This window comes from Micromys minutus (assembly GCF_963924665.1).
Source record: "Micromys minutus genome assembly, chromosome: 1".
Taxonomy (NCBI): Eukaryota; Metazoa; Chordata; class Mammalia; order Rodentia; family Muridae; genus Micromys; species Micromys minutus.
In genome coordinates this window covers 26442623-26464763 of record NC_137969.1, presented here as the reverse complement: position 1 = coordinate 26464763, position 22141 = coordinate 26442623, and the positions used below count along the sequence as shown (strand labels likewise).

The window sequence follows — 22141 nt, the reverse complement described above, 5'->3', positions numbered from 1 at the left end:
ACAAAAGGTTTCTGCCTTTTAGCTGTATTTGGTGGGGTTCAGTTATAGAAGCTGCTCTGCCTGGTGAACATAGGCAGAGAGCTGGTTGTCTACAACAGTTTTGAAAGGTCTGCTGAACTGGATGGATCTCTGCTAGATTTCAAGAAAGGCCTCCAATACAAAAGTGTAGTTCTCTGCTGTGGAGTAGTAGAGTCAGTGGGCAACATCATCATACCTTTCCAGAACTGAGGGACACAGTGGCCATCTGTCATTGGGAAAAGCTTTTATAGCAGGGGCAAGAGTGGGCAAGTGGCAGAAATAACGCATAGAAGCCATGTGGCTGCAGCAGAAGTACATTATTTTGTCAGCAAACACTTTTGGAGTACTCATAGAAACATTGGCAGAAGATGAGAAAACCAATGATTGAGATGAAATTTTGGAAGATTGCTTTGAGATGATGAAAGATAGATGTTTACAATAAGAGCCAGTCTTGATTCTGATTGATTTGTGTGTCAGAGATAGAATATACAGATAGATTTTGAAGTAGTTTCTTAGATAAACAGGATTTTATAGCCCAAAGTGGATATTTGTGGGAAAAGGAACAGCTATTTTTCTGTGAAGTTTCAGAAGGAAAAACTGACAGCTTATTCTCCAGTGAGACACAGAGAGGTGCTGATAGCAGCAGGTTGGGTTAGGAGACTTGGAAGGAGTCTCAGTCTTTGCATTGTTTTGTAATGAGGGGAATGAGGATTATATTTGGCAAGATATGGGTTTGCTGGTCATCTTGTGACCAAGTTAAAAGCATTTGTTTTGAAGATGAGTTTTTCTTTTATATGAAGATAATTCATCTAGATTTGCTTACTGTTTCTAAGCGATTGTCAGTAGAAAGCTACTTAACAAGTTCAGTATTTTTTTTCAAAAAATAAATACTTATCTGCCCTCTCAAGAGGAAAGTGCCATTTTAGCAGTGAGTAGAAAATTGCTTACTGAGAAAACCTTGATGTATTGAGTATTTTGAAAGGGATGTGTAGAATGGTCTCATTGTATGTGTATGTTTGCTGAGAATAATGTAAATAGTTACTGTGCTGCACACTTATACTGTAAATGAGTTTTTCACCTATTTAAAACCTTATGTTGTATAGTAAGGTTTTTAATCTTTTTTTTTTTTGTAAAAATGGAAAAATATGACACCTTGCTATGTAAGAAAGAACAGCAGGAATCTCTTGTGCAAATGTAAGCTCATTTTGCTAAATTTTAACAAAAGCCCTGAGGAACTGAGGGATGGTATAGAAGAATAATAGTAGATGCTGCTAGTAACATCTTATGTAGTTCTGTATGTTTTGAGAGGGACTGCTGTTTTCAGCAGACACTGCCAGTAAAGCTAACTAATTGAATTTAGCTTGTTCCCAATATCTCCTTCTCTCCCTTTTTTCCTCTTCTATAATTTAAAAAAATTAATATATTTATTTTATGTATATGAGCACACTGTAGCTCTCTTCAGACACACCAGCAGAGGGCATCCAACCTTATTAAAGATACCCATCATGTGGTTGCTGGAAATTGAACTCTGGACCATTGAGCCATCTTTCCAATCTCTTCTTTAATTTCTTTTAAAGGTATTGTTATTTGTGTGTGGAGAGGGAGGCATGTGTGTGCTACAGCATATGAAGGACAGCTTAAAGGACTTGGTTCTCTCCTTCAACTGTGGGTCCTGAGTGAGCTCAGGCTGTCGGGCTTTGGCAACAGCACCTTTACTTTCTGAGCCATCTCTCCTTCCCTTTCTTGTACTTAACATGTACTCTACCATTGAGTATAGTACCAGGTCTACACACACACACACACACACACACACACACACACACACACACACACACACACACAGTCATGTTCTGTATCATTGTGGAAATTCAGGTGCTCTTATGGGTTCTCTTTTGCTTCACCATAATGCAGTATGTTATGTGACCTGTGTATGCATGAGCCAAGTTCTCCTGAAATTCAATTGTCTGGGTGCCTCTGTGCCTTTCTGATCAGTCCCATTTGTTCTTGGGCCTGAGCTTTTTTACATGTCAAAGAGGCTTCTGCTGACTACCAGGAACACTTATTTGTCCATTCTCATCCTTGACACATCTGTCTTTATAATCCTAGCATCTTCAGGGCCTGGCTTGACTCTGTTCATTCTGATTCTCCTCACCAGTAAGTGAGCACCTTTGTTTTATATACATATTTATTGTTCTTTATGAATGCAGAAAATATGGTACATTATTTTTCATGACTTAAACTAATGTTTTGTAGGCTAAGAAGGGTTCTTAAATGCTTTAACCTTTCTTCTAGCACACTACCCACTAGAAATAGTAGAAAGGAAAGGTTAGTAGAGCAAAGGAGGATGTAGACCTGTTTAGAAATATTTCCTTGGAACAAATCCAATCTGCATTGTCAGGATATTAGCAGTTTAGTTCACACAAATCAGCAGCAGCAGCTTGATCCACTCACAAACATCATTCATGAATCAGCAAAGGCAGGTTGATCCAGAAGAAACTGTAAGGTTTTGCCAGTTGGGCAAATCCTAGGAAGCAGCAAGCAGCAGCCAAAAGCCCAAATCTGCAGAAGCAGCAAGCAGCCACCAGAACACTACTAGAAGATTTTTGGTGTGTTTCTCTTTCTGAAGTCACAACAAACAGTGACCAACAAAGAATGGTAAGGCATACCAATACCATCCAGTGCTGTCAGTGAAAACCAGTGTCATCAAAGCCCAACAATGGCAAGGCGTACCAGTATCATCCAGCATCATCCACTGTCCGTTTGGCAGTATTTATATCCTTTCCAAACATCATGTGTTTTCTCAAGCATCTACTCTAGGAAAATACTACATGTTCTTTTTCCAGGCTGCCTCCAGGAAAATACCATGTGTCTGTTTTTAGCAAAATATCTTCCCGTGCGTTTGCTTCAGCAAAAAATCCTCTCATAAGACAGTTTCCAGAAAATAAATCCCATGACACAACTGAGTCTCCAAAGAAACCAGAAATTTCCACTTTATTTTTTTTTTTCCTTCTTTTTTTCTTTTTTGGGTTTTTTGTTTTTTTTCAAGACAGGGCTTCTCTGTATAGCTCTGACTGTCCTGGAACATCATTTTTCTTTTGCCTGGACAACCTCCCCTCCAATTTAGATATTGGTCAGTCTTAAGCTGTATCATTTGTTGTTCAGACTCTGTATACTGAGAAATTTCAGGGCTTAATTGAAGTCCTGACAGGAACAGTCTTATGATGCTAGACAACCTAGCCATTTCAAAATTGTGCTGGGTGCAGATTTTTGAGGAAACAGCATCAAGCAAGATGCTGGAATAAATGTGTCTCAGCATTTCAGCATCCCTGAGGGTGAATCTTGTCAGGGTTGCTTTAATTTCATTGGTGTCTGTAAACCTGTAAATTCACAGGCAATACACATTTCTGCAATAATATATGTATTGAATGTGCACTGTGCTCAGTTTAATTAAAGATGACACTTGCTCTTTGTGTTCAAGCAGGTAAGGCACGTGTGTTTATAAGTTTGGATTATATAACCAAAGTTAATAAAATTTTTATCTATGCTATTTGAAAGGATGGCATGACAAGTCTCCAGGATTCTCTAACCAATATTTATTTACTAACGCATAGCTGAAGTTCTGGCTGGAGACATTTTCATGTCTCAGCTAGTCTCAGGACTGTTCCCATGTAGAGGTATCAGCAAAATCATGTTACCTGTTTTGACTTAGACTTAATATTTTTCTTTCTATGACTGCCTGTATTCAGGCTTAATTTTTCTAATTGACATTTTGACCCTACACATTTAATTCATTTTAGATTTTGTTTTACGTGAGACAATGTCCCATTTCCTAGATGCTGTGTAGATAGCTTTTGAAGTGACCAAGTTGGATCCCAGGAATCTCATGAAATGGTTACATTTGTGTCTGTATCCATTAAGCCTTTAATTTCATTCTTAATCTAATTGTAATTTTAACTATGGTTTCTTTATCTTTTTTTGCAGTGCCAAAATACTATTTTTTGGCGGCGGCGGTGGGGGGGGGGTGTCTTTGCTAAGTTTTTCTGTCTTATCTGTTGAGCTGCTCCAGCTTTGATATCTGGGTTTTTAAGGTTATATCTGGAGCAGTGTTGTTTAATTGTTCTAAGGATGAGTTTCTCCACTGTTGATCTGAGATGGCTGACTTGAATGTGAAATTGGGGCCTCTGTGGACATTTCCTGACAAGGGGTTACCTTGTTTTTCCCTTGTCAATGTGCATTTATTAGTCCAGTGTTGGCTGAAGTGGAAACTTGTGGTTTCTTTAGAAAGTCGGTTATGTCAAAGAACATTTCTCTGAAGCAGACACAGGTGGAAGGATGTTTTCCTAAGGCAGATATGTGAAGGAATGTTTCACTGGAGCAGACACAGGTAAAAGGATGTTTTGCTAAAGCAAGCATGTGAAAGGATACCTGATTCTTTGACAATGACATACATGTGTTGGTTCACCTTACATGCCCTGTTGAGTTCCATTTGTCATGACTCCATAGAGAGAAATGCACCAAAAAACTTAAGAGATTCTTGACTTCTTGCAGCTTCCACAGGCTCAGGCCAATTGACAGAGTGATGTCAGCTGATACAGACTTACCTGCTGAGGCAAGACCTATGGAAGGACACATGATTTTTGGAGGGAATATAAATACGACTCAACAGACTATAAGAGGGGCATGCTTGCATAGCTAACTAGCTTTGCAATGCCTTTTGGTCTTGTATCTTGGCTAATCTTTGCCTTGTCGAGAGAGGCACGTCAAAGAACTCATGGTGTCCCGGATGGTCCTGGTCCTCTTGCTTGACCTGTGCCAATTTGGCTGAGGCCTGGTTGTCTCTGTTAGGTTGTGCCACAGCTGTTGATTTGTGTTTGCTATCCCAACACTACTGAACTGGACTGCTGGTATATCTGTGAAGTGTTTGTGAGTGGATTGAGCTGCCGCTGCTGAACTGTGAACTGAACTGCTGATTTCCTAACAACACAGATGGGATTAGCTCCAAAGAACAATTTCTGAACAGGCCCACTTACCACACATCCTAATAACCTTTTCCCCCCCACTACCTCTGGTGGCTAAAAGGGAGGTTAAAACATTTAAAAACCTTTATTAAAAATAGAGTTTAAAAATTTAAGCCTGTAATCAGCCTTTGCCACATCTGCATATTCCAAAAGGCTGGGACCTTGGTTTTGAATTATTTCTAGACTCTACCAGAGCAATACATGTTGTGAAACTACTGAACCATTTTCTCTAGCCCCAATTATGTATTCTTAAAGAACTGCTGCTTTATTTATTTGTTTGTTATTTACTTCTAGCTCTCCTGGAATTTGCAATATAGACCAGGCTCTCAGTAAATTCACATAGACCTGCCTGCCTTAGTGTCTTGAGTACTGAAATATAAAGACATGAGCTACCATGCTCTGCTCTGTTCTACCCTCTCCTGTCCTTTCATCCCGTCCTCCTTTTCCAACAGAAGGTGTGGTTTTATACTCCAGGCTGGCTTTGAAAGTCTTGTCCTGATTCAGCCCTCTCAGTGTAGGGATTACAGATGTGTACCTGGCCATTTTCATAGTTAATTTTAGAAAGTTCTGATATGACCATTGGGAATATCAGTGGTATAGTGTACAAAATAAGTTAATTACAGAACATTCAGATTTAGTGGGATTGGGACATGTGCTTTGTGACATGTATAAAACACATAGACATAGAGTGGGTAAGATATATAATCATAGTAGAACTGAGTACATATTATCATCACATGCCATTCATAAATCTGAGACTTTAAAGAAATGTATAATCACTGCTTATTTTATTAAAAAGTGAAGTTATACTGAGGACTGAACACCACTGGCATAGATTAATCAGAATGTCTGTGTCTTATCATTTCCTTGAGGAGGAGGTATTAGACCTTCTGGACTAGGCTCCAATTTTAGGCCCGACTAAAGTGCAACATCTTATATTTGTCCTGGCCCCATTCTCCCAAGCAGGAGTAGGACTAAAGGTAGAGGACAAGAAAAAAGGTAATTCTGAATTATTTCATTTTTTTTCCTGTTGTGGCCTTTGCCCAAGATGAAGCAAGTAAGGGGAATGGGGTATGGGGTTCTATCTTATTTTTATCTGAAAATAGAAGGAACACTTCTTGCTTTCTTCACTGAGCTATGTGTATGTGCTGCTCTGTTGTATACATGTGTGTGCACTGGTGAATTTCTTCTCCTTCCACTATGTATGTGTAATGTCTCCAGAGCTAGAGCAGATCTTTGATGTTTGCTGGCAGCCTGTCTAGCTGAATCAGTGAACTCCAAGTTCAGAGAGAGAGACTCAAAGAATTAAGTCTCAAAAGAATAAGGTGGAGATTAATAGAAAACACCTGACATTAACCTCTAGCCTCTACATGAACTCACGTAAGTGTGCACAGAGAAGAACATGTACATTAGTCCCTCCCCACCCCACCTCACCCCCCCACCTCACCCCCCCCAAAAAAAAGCAGTGATTGATTGGAAAGGTAGCAAACAGCTCTCAGAACAATATATAGGCTCCAGAGTGGTGGGGAAAGTCTCCAGAGATCAGAGGAGGAAAAAGTTATCAAGGTGGTGATTGCAGCATCAAGCTTATTGTTCCAGCTCATAGTCTTTATCTACATTTGACAGCTTCATGGTTTCAAGGCTCTGAACTTAAGGCAGTTTGATGAAGACACTTTTTAAGTGCTTCTAGTAATGAACCATTGATGTATGCTTGCCTATGTAGAGGATATGAGCTCAAAAATTTTGATGTAGATGGAGCGCAAGTCCAGGGTCTTCATTATGGTGTTAGCCTTTTTAAAGCACCCAAAACTGGTTTTGAAATGGGCCAAGTTATTGAAGAAGACATTGCCTTACAAAACAGTTTCATGCTGGCAGTATTCAACCTGAATACACATTCCAGTGCCATATAGTCTAGTATGTTTGATGCTAAGATTTAAAAAAAATCCCATCCATTCATCCATCCATCAGTCATTTTTTTGGTTTTTCATGACAGGGTTTCTCTGCAACTGTCTTGGAACTCACTCCCTTTTAGCCACCAGAGGTAGTGGGACTGAGTAGGGGTGGACAGAGGCAGCAGATTCTGAGTTCCAGGACAGCCAAGCTACACAGAAAAACCCCATCACATAAAAACAAAAAGCCAAACCAAATAACACAAAAACCTCAACCAAAGTAAACAGAAACCATTACATGGTACATGGTAAATGTTTGCAATATTTTTAAGGATTGGGCATTGTGATGGTTTGTATATGCTTGGCCCAGGGAGTTGGCACTATTAGAAGGTGTAACCCTGTTGGAATTTGTGTCACTGTGGGTGTGGGCTTGAGACCCTAATCCTAGTGCCCTGGAAGTCAGTCTTCCACTAGCAGCCTTTAGATGATATAGAACTCTCAGCTCTGCCTGTACTATGTCTGCCTGTATGCTGCCATGTTCCTACTTTGATGATAATGGACCAAACCTCTGAACCTGTAAGCCAGCCCCAATTAAATGTTATCCTTTACAAGACTTGCCTTGATTATGTGTTTGTTCACAGCAGTAAAACCCTAATTAAGACAGATGTGTAGTTGGTTGTAGAGCACTTGCAAATGGGACGAGCCCTGGGATGGGTCCACAGCACAAGAAAAACATTAAACATAGTAATGGGCATGTGATGTATGCCTGTAAGCCTAGTCCTGAGGCAGGACAGTTGCTGCAAGTTTGACACCTCAAACCTTGGCTTCAGAGTAAGGGATGATCTGAAAGTTTCATTTACTTCGTTTTTGTCTTCATTATACTGATCTCATATGGTCTGTACTCCAGGACTTGCTTTATGGGTGCTGGGGATCTGAACTCAGATGTTCTCTTGTTTGTGTGGCAAGTACTTTATTTTTTGTGTATGGGTGTATGCCTGCATGTATGTTTGTACCACATGTGTGCATCACACACAGAGGGGTAGAGGAGTGCATTGTATCCTGAGAACTTGCAGTTACAGATGGTTGCAAACCATCATGTGACTGCTTAGAACAGAACCCAGGTCTTCTACAAGAGCTGCCAATACTTATAACAACTGAGTCATTTCTCTAAGCCCCTTTATTTCCTAATTTTAATGGTAATAAATTGTACTCCCCATGTCTGATGGGTAATGTAATAATGTCATAATGAGGGTTGAAGGAGGCATTTGTCATACAATGGTGTAAACACCTAATCATACTTAAGAACAACAACAACAAAAGGATGGCAAGTACTGGCCATTTTTACTGGTAATCAAGTGCTCAAGGGTCTAGACGTCAGATTCTGCATTTAAGCTCATGATCTATATAAAATAATTTAGCATCTTACTTGGTTCTCTGATAAGCCTGAATAGGTTTTTAAAAAATAAATTAATAAATGAATGAAGACACAGGCCAACAAGTATTAAGCACTTGTTACAGTGGGTAGTGAGTGTCAACCAGTGTTGTACTCCTTTATTCCAAGTGTCTGTTTTCTGAGCAACTATAATTTTCAGTATTGGTTTCAAAACAGTGTTTTCAGAACTTCTGGAGTGTCTATTTCTCAAAAAACAATGCAAAAAGTGGTGGGGGATGGTTTTCAAGGTTGCACACAGCCAGTTGGGAGATGGAGTTGGAATTAAAATTCAGATTTTCTGACTGCAGAGTTCTAGTGCAATTTCTCTTCTCACTACTAACATTCAGACTGTTAATTTCCCCTTGATGATAACTTATATTGAGATATGAGAAATGTTCTGCTAGTCTGTGTTTGTTTATTTATTCCAACACAGTCTTGATTTTGTAGGTATTATATTTAGAAATAGGTAGGTACAAATACAGAACTCCTGCTGACTAAATTTTGTTGGGTGAGGGACATATGGTTCTGGGGTAATGTTTTGTTATTTTTTTCTTTATTCTGTTTCATAACAAATTCAGATGATTCACATGGTTGGGACATTTATCAATACCAGTGTTACTAACCTGGAAAGTCACATTAACATTATGGAAAGGATCTTTGTTTTGGAAAGACATTTTCAAACAAAATTCACTTTTTAGGATTCTACATGTCTCATTTCCTTTTCTCCCTTAACTATTATCATAGTTGATAACTTTTTTCTTGTCATTTTACTTTGTTGGTACATTTAATTAAGAGTTTTATTTCTAGACAAGTAGTTCTTAATGATGAAGTCTGTATGTAACTTCAGCTATTCTGGTCTACATATTATAACTTTGCTTTTTAGCTATTAGTTCAGAGGCATGAATACAGATGGTCAGGCCTGTTATCAACTACCTGGTGTAGCTGATTGCCTATTGTGTATAAAGACTTAACTGTCAGAATCGTAAATTGTGGAATTGGAAAGGATTTTTTTTCCTGGATTGTTCATTAAGCTTAGCAGTGAGAGAGTATACTTTCATTTAAAGTTTAAATTTTAAACCCTTTCTCAAATTTGTCTGTCTAACCACAGGAGACCAGGTATATGTATTGGTCATTTATATAGAATATTCTGTATCTAGTGGGGCTGTTCTTCAAGACAGAGGTCATTAGCTATCCTGGAACTTGCTCTGTAGACCAGGCTAATCTAGAACTCAGATCCACCTGCATCTGCTTCCTGAGTGCTGGCATTAAAGGCATGCACCACCACTGCATAGCTACAACCTTTAGCCATTTAAAACAAATACCAAGGAACAGATTTGAAAGAAGCATTCTCTCCAAGGCGGGAGATGAAACCTATGGAAGATAGAATTATAATCAGTATGTTGGTCAGGGTTCCTGGGCTGGTCCTCATTCGGCAGGTAAGTCATTTCAACCTGGAGTATAAGAGAGCTGAGAGTGATGGATGAGTGAGTACACAGCAGAAGAGAGAGCTGCCACAACTGGCTAGAGCATTGCTCGTGCAGCAGACCCCTTGGGCAAGGGGAAAATATATATCAATAATATAAGTAAATTATATAATATACATATGAATGAATGATTTGAGCTTGGGCAGCTCCAAGTCTTATGTGGAATGCAGGTTGGCTAGTCTGTCAGTGTTGAGGGACCCTAGTAGGTGGAGGCATGAGTGGGGCTTAGGGGAAAGCAGGAATAGTTTCTGAGGCTCTTAGTTATTACACTGCTATTCCTAAAGTTCAGAGGTAGAGAAAACACACATTGCCAAATATTACAAAAGCTGTGTTCTTAACACACCTATCTCTACAGAAAATGTAGTCTGAGCTCATTTGTAGAGGCAATGCAAGTGTTTTCCAGGAGCCTGCCTGTGGCAGACCCTGAAAGGAAATTCTTCCCTCTCCACTCTGTCTCTCTAGCTCCTTCTATTGATAAGTTTTAATTAATTTCTTACAATTATAGAGGGGCTCTTTTTTTAACCTGGTACAAAAGCCAAACTTTATGCATTTTGTTTTTCAAGACTGAGTTTCTCTGTGTAACTCTGGATGCCCTGGAACTCACTTTTTAGACCAGGCTGGTCTGGATCTAGGTGATTGTTAGGATTAAAGATGTGCACCACTATCCCCAGTATTTGCTTGATTTCAGCAGGCTGTGCAGTAGCTAGAGTAGGACATTGCCTGCTTACCTTGTGAAGTTTATTGGGATGTAAGTCCAGGAGCATCATCAGTGTTTATGAAACCTGGTGCTTTTCACTGAGTAAGCAGAAAGAGGTGCTGAAGCTAAGAGGCATTATGTCTGCAGCCAGCATGGAAAAATGTGGGCAGGAAGGTGTGTCAATTAGCAGTTCATTGCCTCTTGGCTCCACACATACCCACAGTTGTATGTATGTGACATTTGAGGTGCCCTCTGCTGAGTGTCTCTCTTTGTCAGTACTGGGCTTGTAGGACTTGCAAGTGGAAGGGGTTTCTGATCCCAATTCTCTGTGCCTTTTCTAGATTTCAGTAGAATTACTATGGGTACCTTACTGGCAAATTCTTTGGCTTCCCATAGAATGTTATTTCCTACAAGCACTGGGTGCTACCAGCACACAGAAGATGGCTCCTTCCTTCTTTCCTCCTCCTCCTCCTCCTCCTCCTCCTCCTCCTCTTTTTGAGACAGGGCTTTTTTTTTTTTTTTTTTTTTTTTAAATAGCTGATTCTGGCCTCAAACTCCTGGGCCTTCTGCCTCTGCCTTCTATGTAGTTGGGGTTATAAGTATGTAAGTGGAAGGTAGCTTTCTGATAAAATTTGCCAGGGTGGGTGACACAGGCCTGTCTGTATTCTCAGGGCAGGGAGGCTGAGGCAGGTTCAAGGATAGCCTGATAAGTTTCATCTGCACCCCAAAGGATAGTTTTCTATTTACCAGCTCCCTTATGGTATTCAAGCAGATATCCATTCTGGGGCTATAGCTGCTCATCTGCAATGATGTTTGATCCTATTTTGGCAGGGCTGGAAGGAATTATTTTTATTCATGAAGAACTAGGGAGATGGCTCAGTGGGCAAAATGCTTGCTGTGTAAGTGTAAGAACCTGGGTTCAGATCCCTAGCACCTACATAAAAAAACAAAAACAGGTACAGTAGTGTGTGTGTATGTGTGTGTGTGTGTGTGTTTCTGTCTGTCTGTCTGTCTGTCTGTGTACACATGACTCTAGTACTGGGAGAGTAAAAACAGGCAGATCTTGAGGGCTTTCTGGCCAGGTAGTCTAGCTGAAATGGTGAACACTAGGCTCAGTCATAGATCCCGGCTAGCAAGATGGTTCAGTGGCTAAAGGTACTTGCTGCCAAGACTTAACAGCCTGAATTGTAGGGAACCACATGGTAGAACCAAGTCTTGTAAGTTTTCCTCTGACGTCTGTACTTGTGCCATTTCACACTCACACAGAGAAGAAAATATACATAGATAAATATTTTAAAAAGCCACCCCCCCAAAAAAAATAGGATGGGTACTGTTAGAGGAAAACACTCAACTTCTGACCTCTGTATACACAAGGATGAAAGCATCCTCATGTATGATTGTATGCATAGGTACATATATCACACACAGAAAATGCTAATATGAATAATATGCATCAAATTTATCCTTGAACATTGTACCTCAGGTCTATGGCTATTCTGTATTTATGCTTGTTTTTTTTTTTTTTTTTTTTTTTTGGTCCTGTTCTTTACTAAGAATTAGCCAACTTTTTTCAGTGGTGTGTGGCCTCAACTCAGATTTATTTTGTTTGAGATAGGATTTCTTTATGTAGCCCCGGATGTCCTGGAACTCCTTTTGTAGAATAACTAGGCTGGCTTGTAAACTCACCAAGATCAATCTGTCTCCTGAGTACTAGGATTAAAGGTGTTTGCCACCATGCCTAGGTTCTTGATGCAGCCTGTCTTTTGACTGATCACTCAATGGTGCTGAAGTCCCTGTTGAGAATTGTTTCTCAGCTGGGTGTGGTGGCTGAGATCCACCCCCCCCCCTTAATTCCAGCACTGGGGAGGCAGAGACAGGTGGATCTCTGTGCATTTTAGGCGAGCCTGGTCTACAAAGCTAGTTTCAAGTCAGCTAGGGCTCTTAAACAGAGAACCTGTCATGAAAAACAAGATCCAAACAAAACCATTTCTCTCCTAGAAAGGACAAATTGCTATTTCTACTATGATGAAAAGGGTCCAATATAGTCAACCTGTTACTGGCAGCTGCCTGCCTTCTCTAGATATTGTACAGATCAGCTGTCAGCAGTGGTAGGGCCAGCTCCTCAGTGGGTATACATGTTGTTGAGTCATTCTTTTTTTCATTTTTTTTAGATTTAAAATTTTTTTTATGTATATGAGTACACTGTAGCCATATTCAGACATACCAGAAGAGGGCATCAGATTCTATTACATGTGGTTTCCGGGAATTGAATTCAGGACCTCTGGGAGTCAGTGAGTGCTCTTAACCTCTGAGCCATCTATCTCTTCAGCTCCTGTTTTTTATTCTTGCTTCAGTTCAGTCACAGAGTAAGCACTGGGGGAGAAGACCAAGAAGTACTTGGGTTATCTGCCTGTAAGAAGCTTCTGTAAAGAAGGTCATTTAATTTAAACACATAGGACAATATTGATGCTTTGGCCATCCCAGCCCTTTTCTAAATCTTTGTCACTGGTTAATTCCATTGAGCCAAACATTACTCTTACTATAGGTGAATTGGTGGGGCTTTTCTTCTTTTTAACAAAGGGTACAGCCTAATAGACTTTTAAAAATTAGTAGAATGTATTTTTTTAATTTAAAAATTGTTTACATATATGAGTATTTTGTCAGCATGTATGTCTGTGTGTCACATGCATGGCTGGTGCTCACAGAAGCCAGAAGGCTCTTGATGCCCTGAGGCTGGAGTTATATATGATTGTGAGAACATCATTGAACCTTCGTCCTCTATAAAAGTAGCCAATGCTCTTTAATTGCTAAACCATCTTTCCAGTTCTGATTTTAGTTTTTTATTATGTGTCTGTTTATATGTGCAATGAGTACAGTTGTCCAAGAGGTTCAGAAGAGAGAAGCATTGTTTTAATAGACTATTGTTTGGTTCTTGCAGAGTAGAAAGTAGGAAGTCAGTCTCATCCCTCCCCGCAGCTCTGAGGGGATTATGTAGCCTTTTCAGATTTTTTTTTCTAGCTTAGTAATATATATTTACAATTCTACCTGTCCTTTTTATGACTTGATAGCTCATTTCTTCTCGTATGGACCAATTTTTGTGTTTATTTGCCTGCTGAGTTACATCTTGATTGCTTCAAATTTTAGCAGTTATGAAAGCTGTTGTAAGTATATGTGGAAACGAATGCACATGGTGCAGGCAAAGTACTGAAAGACCCCGGACTGGGGAAGCCCTCACTCTAGTACCGGGAGAACTCGAACCCAAGAACTCACAGAGATCCAATCTTGCTGCAATCAGGCAAGAGGTTTATTGGAGGAGGGTGGAAGGCCAGAGCTCTGGGGATGACACATATCTCACCCAGGATATAGAGGAGTTGACCCCAAACTCAATTAGGGGGACATATTTATAGGGAAAATTACATAGGCAGTTAGCAACAGGCATATAACAGTTTCATTGGTTTATTCAAATTGGCACACTCTGTCTGCTTTTGGATATGATTCAACTCCAGACCACTTTGTTTTGGGGCACACTGACCTTCATACTAGTTTTTCTCAGGACTGCAGAGTCAGACCTTATCGAGATCCAGGTGGTCTGCGATTTTTGTTCTCAGCCTTGAGACATACTTGTCCTCAAGGCAGGGTTAGTGGGGGCTAACTTGAAATTTTAACTTTTTCAGTACCACCTCTTTCTGTCTGTCTTTCTCTGTCTCTGTCTCTCTCTCTCTCTTACACACACACACACACACACACACACACACACAGACACACACATAGACACACACTTGCGCATGCGTGCATGAACACAAACAAAATCTGCATGCATGGCTTTTCATGTATATGTGAATTTTCAATTTATTTGATAAATACTAAAGAACATAGTTGCTGGATCTAGTGGTTAGGGTTAGGTTTATTTTGTAATATATTTTAAAAATGTCTTCTGAAATGGTTGTGCCACTTTGTATGTTTACTAGCATTTGGTGGTATTCTGGATTTTGTTCATTTCAGTAGGTTTTTGGTGATGTGTGTGTGTGTGTGTGTGTGTGTAGAAGAGATTGAGTAGCTTTGTTTTTGTGGTTTCTTTTGGAGGTGGAATGAACATCTTTGTTGACAGGTTGTAAGAGGTGGATGAAGTGTAGTCAAGATGAGGATGAGGGGCCTGAAGTTAAGAGGACCCAAATCGATATCCATGTCAGGTCAGTCACAGCTCACCTGCAACCAGCTCCAGAGTTACCAGAGCTTACATGCACATGCCCACACACAGTACATATTTAAAATAATACAAATAAATCTAAAATCTTTTTTTAAAGAGAGGATGAGACAGGAACAGCATATTTGTGTTTTAAAGGAAAGAAGTGAAAGCTTATGCTTTTTAAAAGTGGGGGAAGGGTATAAAATCAGAGTCCTCAGGTGATGATCGGGGTGTGACTGACACATACTCTAGTGAAGAAGTAGTTTGGTTGGCAGTACCCAGAGAAGAGCAGGCAAAAGAAGATGAGTGGGCTGGGACTTTGGGAAATATAGTACCAAAGAGTTTCCCAAACAGAATGTTAACCCTTTACATGCCCTTTATCAGTCTATAGTGCGCTCATGCCTTTGTTCTCCTTTAAGTGTCTGTGCTGTGTGAACTCCCAGGCTATTTATTCCACTGCCTTCCTTCCCAGGTAATCCTGTATACTTAGAGCCTTAGTAGTTACTTGTGATGAAGGTTTATGAATCATCTTGCATTTTGAATCCATAGACAATAAAGTTTTTCAACAGTCAGGCTCTGTCTGTGTTCACCGTTTTCAGAGGGCACGGATTAGCCTCTGGCATGGATGGCCTTCTGACTGGGAGAGCACAGTGATGGTAGTGAAAGTGGTGCTCATGGGTGACTACTTGTAAGGAAGGTGCAGGTAAGTATGCATAAAGTGAGGCAAGCTGGAAGGCAAAACTATGCCTTCTGATATATTACTGTACATTTTAGTTCCTTCAATAGGTGTTAGGTTCCTTACAGTTCTAAAAACAATGAATGTCCAATGAGACATTCAAAAGATACTCTGTATTATGATAATGTGTCTATATAAAGTTGTAGTAATTAGCTTCTGGAAGCATGTATTAAGAGTGAGGAAAAAGAAACCACAGTGGGATATAGTGAATTGCCCATTGCATTTAAAAAAGGAGGGAGATGCTAAGTACTAATAATGCAAGGCAAGGTCCAGCAGAAGGAAGTCAGGTAAAGGGGCTACCTAAACTGCAAAGATGAGAACTGACTTCTGTAGAATGTCCTCTGGCCTCAACACACATACTGTGACACACATGCACATATAAATAAGTGATTTAAAAATTCTTTTTAAGCAAAGTGAAAACCATTGTTCTGAATGGAATAGGAATGTGGAACTGTCAATTTTAACTAGGTAATTAACTGTTATAAGGGGAACTCCAGCTACTAGAGGGCCTCATATGTCTTGTATGATACCTTGATGAGGATTCATCTATCTTAGAAAACAAGAGTCACAGAAGGGATTTGAAGTAGCAGCTTTTATGGTTACATTGCAGTGTGAGCTGGCCCTGTGCATTTGGAGGTGAAGTGGTGGAAAGAGATCTGAGGATTAGTGTCGATGGGGTACATATGTTGACATAGCCTTTCCCAAGCCTTCACAATTTGGCACTCTCATTTGGCAAGATACTTATATAGTGAACATCTACCAGTATGAACTATGTATCACTGAAAAACTCTCATTAGTTAAGTGTAGAGATTTAAAGTTATATTAACGCTCTTATAGGATTAGATTATTCAAACTTACTTTTTAATAAGAGTTCTCAAACCCTTCAATTCCCCCTTCTAGCCCATCATTCAAAGGTAGGGGAGAAAAGATGGCAAATAGAACAAGGGATTTGGACCTGTTTAGAAGTAGTTCTTTGGGGCTATTTCAATCTCCATTGTCAGGATAACAACAATCCAGTTCAAAGTGTCGCCAAACACTGATTAATCAGCACCAGTGGTACCATCCAGCAGAAACAGCCAGGTTGCCACAGAATTGGCACAAGTCATTGGGAATGACCAGAACCAGTAAGAATACCAGAAGTTCTCTGCCATGTCTCTCCCAAGGAAGTAAAGATCAGCAACAGGCAATGCAAGCGTGCCATCACTGTCTGTTGAGCTCTACCTAGACTCTTTCAAATATTATGTGCCCTCTCAAAAGTCTTGATTCAGAAAAAGATTACATGTCTGCTTCAGCAAGACATCACATGAGTCTGCATCACATGACACAACCAGAAATATACACTTTAGGCTCTTTTCTGATGATAGCCGAGTTATATTAGAACTCAGCAGTGGATAAATAGAGATCCCCAAAATTAGTAGCCATACTTTCAACAAAGTATGTGTTAAAGAAGAAATCAAATGTGAAATTTGGCCAGGTGTGGTGGTATATGTCGTTAATTCTACACTGAGGAGGCAAAGGTAGGTGGGTGGATCTTTGTGTGTTTGAGACCAACTTAGTTTATATAGGCCCTATCCAGAAAAAATGAAAGCAAGCACAAAAGGTGAAATTTAAAATTATCTTAAACTAAAGGAGAGTTAAAAACACATCAAAATTAGTTAAGTATAGCTAAAGTAGAGCATAGATGAAAATATATATGACTGACAATCTGGATTATATAAGAGGAAGATCTTTAATGACCTAAGTTTCCACCTTAGCAAAGTGGAAAATTTGGTCATTTATATCTGAAGTTACTAGAAAATAAAAATAACATAGAAGTAACTATAATAAAATAAACCCATAGAATTAAAAGCTAATTCTTTTAAGAATAGTTATATGTACAAACTTAAAGCTAGGTCAAAGATTTGGATACTGGGCCACAGAAGATTGAAGGACATACATAAGCACAAGGAGAGATATGTACATATGTATGTTTATGGATACTTGTGTGTGGGTACATGTGTATATGTAATCATCCTCAATATGGAATCATCCTCAATAGCTGTTGATGCAGGGTCTTTCAGTCAAATCCAGATCCCTGTTTTTGCCTTCATATGCAGGCATTACAGATGGGTCACCACACCCCCTCAACATGTACATGGATTTCTGGGGATCCATATTCTGGTTTTTATGCCTGAATAGCAAGTGTTATACATTGAGCCATCTCCTTAGTCCTTAATTCTGTGACTTTTCAGTCATTTGCACTCAAGGTGCCCAATTATGTATGCAACCGCACCTCATCTTCCAGAGTGTCTTACTCTGGAATACAAACTGTACATTAGATGTTACAGCTCATGAGAACAACATCCAAGCTGACCTTTGGTTCTTTCCACTGGTCTAACCTATCCTATCTCTTGGGATTTCAGTATGGTATTTAGTCATTGACCCTTTAGGCCCCCATGGGTCTCACCTTGCTCTTCTCTCTTGTTCCCACAAGTATAAGCTACCTCTTCACTCAAAACTGCCTGTAGCAACATGACTATGTCATTGTCCATAGAGTTCATTCTCATACAATAAAATTTTTTTAAAGATGTATATTGGGTCATGTCTTCTCTTGTGAGAATTAGAAGCCTGGGTGACATGTCCTTTCTGACTATGCCCACCTGCCTGTGTGTGTGCTAGCATAGGCACATTCAGATGTGTGTGCTGCTCTTTCAGGTCTACAAGTAGTTTCCTTTGGGTCTCTGCTTTGTTTTGTTTTATTTTCTACGTATCACTCTTGGTAGTTCAAACCTGTAGATTCATCTACTTGGGAGACTGAGGTAGGGGGATTGACAGAGCTCAGGATTTTGAGGCTAGTTTGAGTAATACAGAAAGATACCATTTCAAAAACAAAGGCTAAGAACCTACTGCCTGTGGCTCCGAACTTTAACTTTTCAATGCCCTTTAGAAGAATGAGACCTCTGTTCTTTGTATTATTCTTGTTTCTCCTAAAAGATGGCCCAGAGAAGAGATTTCAGATGTGTATAGATGTGTCTTTTTTAGAGCTGTGCCTGACCCATCTCATCTCAGGCCTCACTTCTGGCTCATCAGATGTCTCATCAGCTCTCCTGAAGCCTGGGGCTGGTGCTCTCCCCAGTTCTTCTTTGTGCTTGTTTTCCTACAGTTTTTGTTTTTAAGAAAGGATCTAGCTCAGGCTGGACTAGAACATTTATTTATGCCTTAGTCTCAGAGTGTTAGTGTTAGGACTGCAGCTAGCAGTCCAAGCTCTGATTATCTCTGTGTTTGCTTTGGTAAGGATATTAGCTCTTCCAGACAGTGAATGAGTCAAAACTTACTACTGTGTTCTGGTGCCTAGGCACATGATAGGCTCCTGGTGAATACAGATTGAGCATCTCTGATCCAAAAAGTCCAAGATTTGAAATACTACCAAGTCCAAACCATGTCAAGTCTTATTAACATGAGACTAAGAGAAAGTCTCAGCACTAGATCCCATGTAATGGTTGCAGTCACAGTCCTGATGCACTTAAAATATGGATGGAGTGACACTGGCTTCTGTCATGTAAGATTCACCTGAAACAAAGTTTTTATAGTCAAAAAATTTAGGCCTACCCAAAATTATTTTAATATATATTCAAAGTATTCTAGAATCTGAATAAAGCTGAAATCTTTTAAGTACTTTTGGACCCACGTATTTGGTAGTGAGTGAGTGGGTGTCTTTTGTCAGTTTTAGATGTCATTTTACATTTCTGGCCTGGCTTTTGATACACTTGTGTCCAGCATGTGCATGTATACCTGTGACCTCTGATCTGATGGTTATGGTTATTCTGTCTGTGACAAGAAAAAGACAGGCTTAAGTGAGGTGAGTTTTGAAATTCTTATGTTGACATTCTGGGGCTCTTTGTATGGAAAAAGATGAATATTCTTGTACTGTTTTGCTTGTTTGTTTGTTCTTCGGTGGGGATTTGGACAGGGGAGTTTGTAGGCTATACCGGGAACTCTCCTCACCCTGTCACACACTGAGATTGTGTTATGGGTATAAAAGGTTCATACTGTTACAGCTATTATCAGAGCATGTAAATGTGAAAGACTTTCTTTCACTCATTAATTCATTTATTCAGCCCCAGATTTTAGCCCCAGTGCCTCTGTGTGGCCTAGGGCCCACTTAGTAGCTCTTGTTGTGGGTCAGTTGTGTGTGTTAGTCTGGTTGAATGTCACTGATTGTCTAAGGAGAGTTGTACAAGTAAGGGAAGATCTGAGCAGCTGCCTTGGCAAAGAGAGGAATGAGATGTTTTTCCTTCCCATCTGATGGCTGTGATAGGAGAGGCTGAAGAGGAGTCTGCTGTCTTCCTTTGCTGGGTGCTGAGGCTCTGTGCCTGCCAGCTCCTGCAAGGTCACACCTACCTTCCGAGTTACCCTAATACTGCAGGCATCCTTCATCAAGTGGACAGTAATTTTATAGGAGAACCCATTTTAGTTAACCTGCTTTGAGTTAAAATCTTGTTCCCTGCTTGGTGGTCTTGGTACTCTAAGTCTGTTTCCAAACCTATGACTCTTAGCTTTTTTGTGTATTCCAGAGGATCCTTTGCTTCAGGCCTCTATTCCCATAATTACCCCATAGTTTTGAAAAAGCAGCTGTTGAAATTAGTCTGTGAATTCAGCCTTGGGTCTTGGGTATGCAGCTGCCATGAGATTGTTTTCTGGAGTCTAGACCAGGAATGGCCCTCTTCACATATACTTCTGAGCTAGAGCTGCTGCCTTGGTGCAAGACCTATGATGTCTCATGTCTAGTTAAGGTCTGCAGATCCATGCTGATGGGGTTTCCTGGCCAAAGTAATGCAGAAGTCTAGGTGAAGGGCAAAGTGCTTCTTTATGTGTTATTTTATTTGAAATATCACCAGTTTCTAGAATATAAGGTTTAGCTTCATATGTTTTCTGGTTAATATTTTTCTATATAAATATACATATATATAATATATATTTAAAAATCTTGGCTTACTGGCTCAGGTTTTGAACATAGAATTTTTTTTCTATTCCAGACTCCTTTTAGTTTTGGCATGAATCATAGGACACCACCCTACCCTGCTGGGGATTATTGTCTTCTATGCAGAAGCGAACGGAAAGACTCTTCATTCTTAGAGAGTGGAGTTAAGACTGCGAGCAAATTGGCCCTTTCCATGGCTCCCAAGGGCAACAGCGTGCTGCACCTGCCGCTGTGGGTATGCCCAGACTGCCGGAGGACTGTGGAGAAGGAAGAGAGGCACAGCGGTCTTGACCAGCCGGTGAGTGGCTGCAGCTTCTGTGGGCTTCTTGCTTCTCTCTTGTGGGTGGTGGGCTAACTGGCAATAAAAGAGAAGGATTTTCATCTCTCATCAGAACGCTTCCTTCCACATTATCTTTTGACCCATGCCAACAGGGATGTCTCTCCTGGCCTTTGCTATCCACGCTAGCAGTAGGTGGAGAACATCTGCTTTCTTATTTTTGTAGTCAGCAAGCTGGCCACTAGTTTGGTTCTTTTTAGCTTTTGCATCTGCCCTCAGGGTTTCTTTAGTAATAAAGTTTCCTGAAAAGCTAGTAAGACATTCAAGTGTTTAGTTCTGGACAATCCTGTGTACTGGTACTGCACCTGAAAATTATTTCTATAATGCACTTCAGAAGCCTGACCTTTCCCCTTTTTGCTTCCAGGCCTTCCCTTACTGGAAACTATTCGGCTTGATCTAATCTTTGGCATAGTTTTAGGTCTGAGTGGCTGCTGTTCCCATTAGGCTTTCTTATCTCTTTGTGTTCTAAGAGATGGCTTTTTCAACCATTCCCACACTCAAGGCTCTTCTCTTCCCTTTTATTATTTTAGTTTTCTTCTTTCCATTTGATTGCTGAATGCAAGAAGTTGTTTTCAGAGTGACTTCTCTTCTGACCAGAAATGATTTCTGTCTTCTGTTTTCAGATTAGTCCCAGTGGCGTTTTGAGAAACATTTAGCTGTAGTATGGGCGGTTTTCCACCTCCAAGGCCTATTTCTCTTTTTCATTGGCCTTTCAGCTAGCTGAAGGAAACCCCCAGCTTCAGTGCCAGTGTTGGTGGCAGAGTTTTAGTAACTAAGTCTTCTGGGGTTTCAGTGCTGATTAGACTAGAACTTAGTGTTTCTTTAAGCCTCTTCCCACAAGCCCGGTTTCCTGCTTTGTCTCTCTTCCCTAGCTCTCTCTGACTAAGTACTTTACTTACACAATGTATCTTCTTTACTGTAGTATAAACTCCACGAACACAGTTATTTTTGTGTATGTTTTAACCAAGAACAATTGACCTAATATATCTGGAACTCATAATATTTATATGAATTAGTAAATGAATATTCAAAGGAATGAAGAAATGCTCCTGTAATCTCTTCACCAAAAATTCAGAGCATAATTAATCTGAAATTTTCTTCTCAGATTTTTCCTTCAGTTTCATTTAAGTATATATTAAGTATATCACTCACTCACTCACTCACTCACTCACTCACTCACTCACTCACTCACTCACTCACTCAGCATTTCTCTTTGTAGTCCTGGCTGTTCTGGAACTATCTCTGTAGACCAGGTTAGCCTCGAACTTAGAGATCTTCTTGTCTCTGTCTCCCAAGTTCTGGGAATAAAGGCATGTACTCAAAAGGCAACTTTAACATTTTTTTTACTACATTAAAAAAAATTATTGTATGTATGTGTGTATGT

At 40.0% G+C, this 22141-nt stretch overlaps 1 protein-coding gene across 2 annotated transcripts in view; it reads left to right on the top strand.

Annotated features, from left to right (window-relative positions):
- The window catches only part of FAM193A (family with sequence similarity 193 member A), a 104677-nt gene that overhangs the window by 14776 nt on the left and 67760 nt on the right, over positions 1-22141 (top strand). For both annotated transcript variants that reach the window (XM_080938940.1, XM_080938939.1), the window contains exon 2: positions 20476-20718. In XM_080938940.1, coding sequence (XP_080795066.1) covers positions 20476-20718 — 243 coding nt within the window. The remainder of the gene's footprint in view (positions 1-20475; positions 20719-22141) is intronic.